Source organism: Arachis ipaensis, chromosome B02 (genome assembly GCF_000816755.2).
Source record: "Arachis ipaensis cultivar K30076 chromosome B02, Araip1.1, whole genome shotgun sequence".
Classification (NCBI taxonomy): Eukaryota; Viridiplantae; Streptophyta; class Magnoliopsida; order Fabales; family Fabaceae; genus Arachis; species Arachis ipaensis.
The window spans coordinates 93,455,490-93,459,263 of NC_029786.2; the positions used below are offsets into that span (position 1 = coordinate 93,455,490).

General features: G+C 28.7%; 1 protein-coding gene across 1 annotated transcript; it reads left to right on the forward strand.

Annotated features, from left to right (window-relative positions):
* Positions 7-1,612, forward strand: LOC107628470 (trihelix transcription factor GT-3b). The gene is made up of 2 exons (XM_016331126.2): positions 7-455; positions 952-1,612. Exons 1-2 carry the CDS (start codon positions 132-134, stop codon positions 1,516-1,518), a joined length of 891 nt encoding a protein of 296 aa, XP_016186612.1. The 5' UTR covers positions 7-131; the 3' UTR covers positions 1,519-1,612.

Below are 3,774 nucleotides of genomic sequence, written 5' to 3' on the forward strand. Positions count from 1 at the left end.
GCTTCTTCAATTCTTTCTAGAACTTTAAAGAACATCACACATACATACATATATATCCCTTTATTTCTTTCCTTTTATCATCATCATAATTCAAAAACATATATTATTATTATTATTGAAGAACAACAATAATGGAGGGTCATCAACATCATCATCAACAACCACAACAACATCTTCTTCAACAAATTCTTCTACCCCATCATCAACAACAACAACATAATATGATAATAAACGTGGATGGTGGTGGAGGAATTAGTGACAGGTTTCCACAGTGGAGCATACAGGAGACTAAAGAGTTTCTAATGATCCGTGCGGAGCTTGATCAAACTTTCATGGAGACAAAGAGGAACAAGCAATTGTGGGAAGTCATATCCAATAATATGAAGGAAAAGGGTTACCATAGAAGTGCAGAACAGTGCAAGTGCAAATGGAAAAACCTTGTTACCCGCTATAAGGTATCTTTCTATATCAACTATATCAAATCAAAATTACCCTTTTTATTCTTTCAATCAAAACATCTTTTTTATATACATCATACACATACTTATTATTTTCAATTTACTTAATTTTTATTTTATTTTTTCATAAAAGTGTCCCGCTTTTCATTTTAATTATTATTATAAAGTCTAAACTAATCTGTATATATAATTAGTAATTATTTTCTATGAAATATAGTAGTTAATTAATGCTAATAATTACATTAATCTCATCCACGCGTTTACACAGATAATAAGTTTCTACTTATAGAATTTTCTAAGGTATATATATATATGGGTAGTTAAGTTTATTAATTTTTGTAATATGATAACAGATATAAAATATGAGAAGAATTCTAGTAGCTAGTTAGTTAAATTAAACTTGCATATAAGCTTCATAAATGTTGTTCTTTTTTTTTTCTTGTGAAAGTAATTGATAGTTATGTTTATATGTTTTGTGATGTAAAAATTAAAGGGATGTGAAACAATGGAACCAGAAGCATTGAGACAACAATTCCCATTCTACAATGAAATTCAAGCAATTTTCACATCAAGAAGCATGCAAAGAATGCTTTGGGGTGAAGGTGAAGGAACTTCAAAGAAGAACAAAACCATGCAACTCTCATCCGAAGAAGAAGAAGAAGAAGAAGAAAACAATGAAGAGAGTGAGGAACATCAAAAGGGTATTAGAATGAGAAGAAAAAAGAAGAAAGCAAAGATAAGTAGTGGTGGCAACAATAAGAATAGTGATTTTCTGAATAATTTGAAGGAGATTCTTGAGGAGTTCATGAGGCAACAGATGCAAATGGAGGCGCAATGGATGGAGGCGTTCGAGTCGAGGGAGAAGGAGAGGAGGATGAAGGAGATGGAGTGGAGGCAAACAATGGAGGCTTTGGAGAATGAGAGGATAATGATGGATCAAAGATGGAGAGAGAGGGAAGAACAAAGGAGGGTTAGGGAAGAAGTTAGGGCTCAAAATAGAGATGAACTAATCACAACCCTCTTACACAAACTACAACAACAAAGTGAAGATGATTTTTAGTAATCTTGTCTTGTTTTGCTTCTTGTTATGTCTTCAATTCTCAAAGGAAAGCTTAATTTTGGAGGTTTGTAGAAAGTTATATATTTCTTTATAATTCATTAATTAAACAATTTCCAACTATAGCTGGTAACTAAAGAGACAAAACTTAACACTTGTTCACACTAGCTATATAGAAAGTGAAGATATGCATGCAATCTTAGTTACTTTTGTTGGAGATATAATTATTTATGGTGTATTCTTCTATTCTTCTATCGGTTTAAGTTTTTAGGAAGAATGATTTGATGATAATTTTTTTTATCTATTTTTAAAAAATTAGCTATATTAATTAACTATTGGTATATGTTTCTTCTTCTCTACTACACTACTCAAAGTAAGCCTAATTTTTGGAGGTTTATTGTTATTATAACTCTCAAGTTTCTTGGATAAGATAAATATAAATGATATAATTTTATGGTTATAAAAATTTTTTTCTACTAATTAACTTCATATTTCTTAGCTTCTTGTGTTGTTGCCCCACTTAATTAGCTCTTCTTTAGCAAATGCAAAGTAGTGAAAGTATACAAAAAGCTTCCTTTTTCTTTTTATTTTCTTTTTTCTCCCCCTCTCAAATTTTTTTTTTTTTTGGTTATTGGTGGATATCTTAATTATGATTTTGGGGTTATGCAACTAGGAACTAGCTAGCTCTGTTATCATTTGAGAGAAGACCAATTTGTGTCATTGTGTGTATCTCACACTATGTATCCCAAACTTATAGACTGCTTCTTCTTATGGTAGTAGGTGTGTGTAAATAAATTAAGAGCACTGAAAAAAATATATATATTCAAATTACTACCTAACTAACTAATAACAATTGAAAGCAAGCACAATATATATCCATTACATAATGCTCATCATAATGCCTATCCATATAGATATATATTAGATGCACCATTTTAAGGTTAATGGAGCATGATGGCTCACTTCACACTAAGTGCTCTTATAATTTCACCTCATATATTTACACAATGAAAATATATAATTTGGTGAAAATTCATATTCATTGATGGTAGAAAATTGTTGGATGATAATTTAGTTAAATATATTAAATTATTTAATAATATTTAGTTCTCAAATTTATATGAAGACAACTGCATGTGAATTTTTATGGTATATTTTAGTTTCAGAGTGTATACTTTGAAATATAACTAGAAATTAAATAGGGTTTCATCTATATGTAATTTTTTAGTGGTAAGTATTATATTGTATTTTAGCTTAATGAAATGGCCTTCAAATTCATGAAGGTAATAATAACATCTTCTTTTTGGGAGGTTTTATTTTGTATTCATTGATTTTTATTCAGAAAGAAAATAGTGTTATTCATATCCATTTTAATTTTTTATTTAGTTATTAAATAAGTGTGAAACATAAATACTATGTCCTATTATAGATATGAATAGAGTTTAGAGTTCTTTTTTAATTGACAGCTAGTTGGTATGATGATTTTGCATGCACACGAGGTATCTCAAATGGTTATGTGTGTATTATTGACATGGACTTGATGTATGTGCACGTGAGAAAGCTAAGCTCACCTTAATATGAAGGTATGAACTCATGACTTTTGATTTTGTACAATGTTGTGATGCATATTTCTTGTTATGAATCATGTGATTATGATTAATTATTGGGAATCATCCACCTCATAGCACTGAAAAGCTGATGATGATGCATATTATGTTGACTTTTTCGAGTCCTTAGATTACAAACATAGAAAGAAATGGAGTCATAGTAGATAGCTAGGTAGATAGATCAATGCAAGAAAGATTCTTTTTTAAGTTTTAACTAGTATATATCATATATATGGTATATATCTTAGAAAAAATGTTATATCTAAATATTTTGAATAAAGTATTGTGTCAGCTTATATTTTTATTCATTATGAAATTTGACTATAACTTTTGCTTAATTTAATTTTTTTAATTATAGGAAATAATAAATAAGATATAAATTGATATAGTAATTTTATAGTATCTTTAATAATCTTTAGGGGAAAAAACAGATATTTAGAGATATATAGGTATATCATGCTCTTAAACCAACATATATAAAGTTATAAGGAGTGCTAGGGGCTAGTAATTTTTGTGATTTGTTCATCAATGATGATTTTAATGGTATGAAATTGGTATGAGATTTTATTTAATGGCTCACTTTTTTTAATTTTTTGTTGGTTACATGCTCGCCAGAATTTGAAAAAGTTTCTGATCCCCTAAACTTTTTCTT

What these genes read in the sequence shown, in the direction of transcription:
- LOC107628470 (XM_016331126.2), top strand. Translation starts at nt 132, where the DNA reads ATGGAGGGTCATCAACATCATCATCAACAACCACAACAACATCTTCTT. An exon ending in ACCTTGTTACCCGCTATAAG is followed by an intron (nt 456 to 951) that starts GTATCTTTCTAT and finishes TAAAAATTAAAG; the next exon opens with GGATGTGAAACAATGGAACC.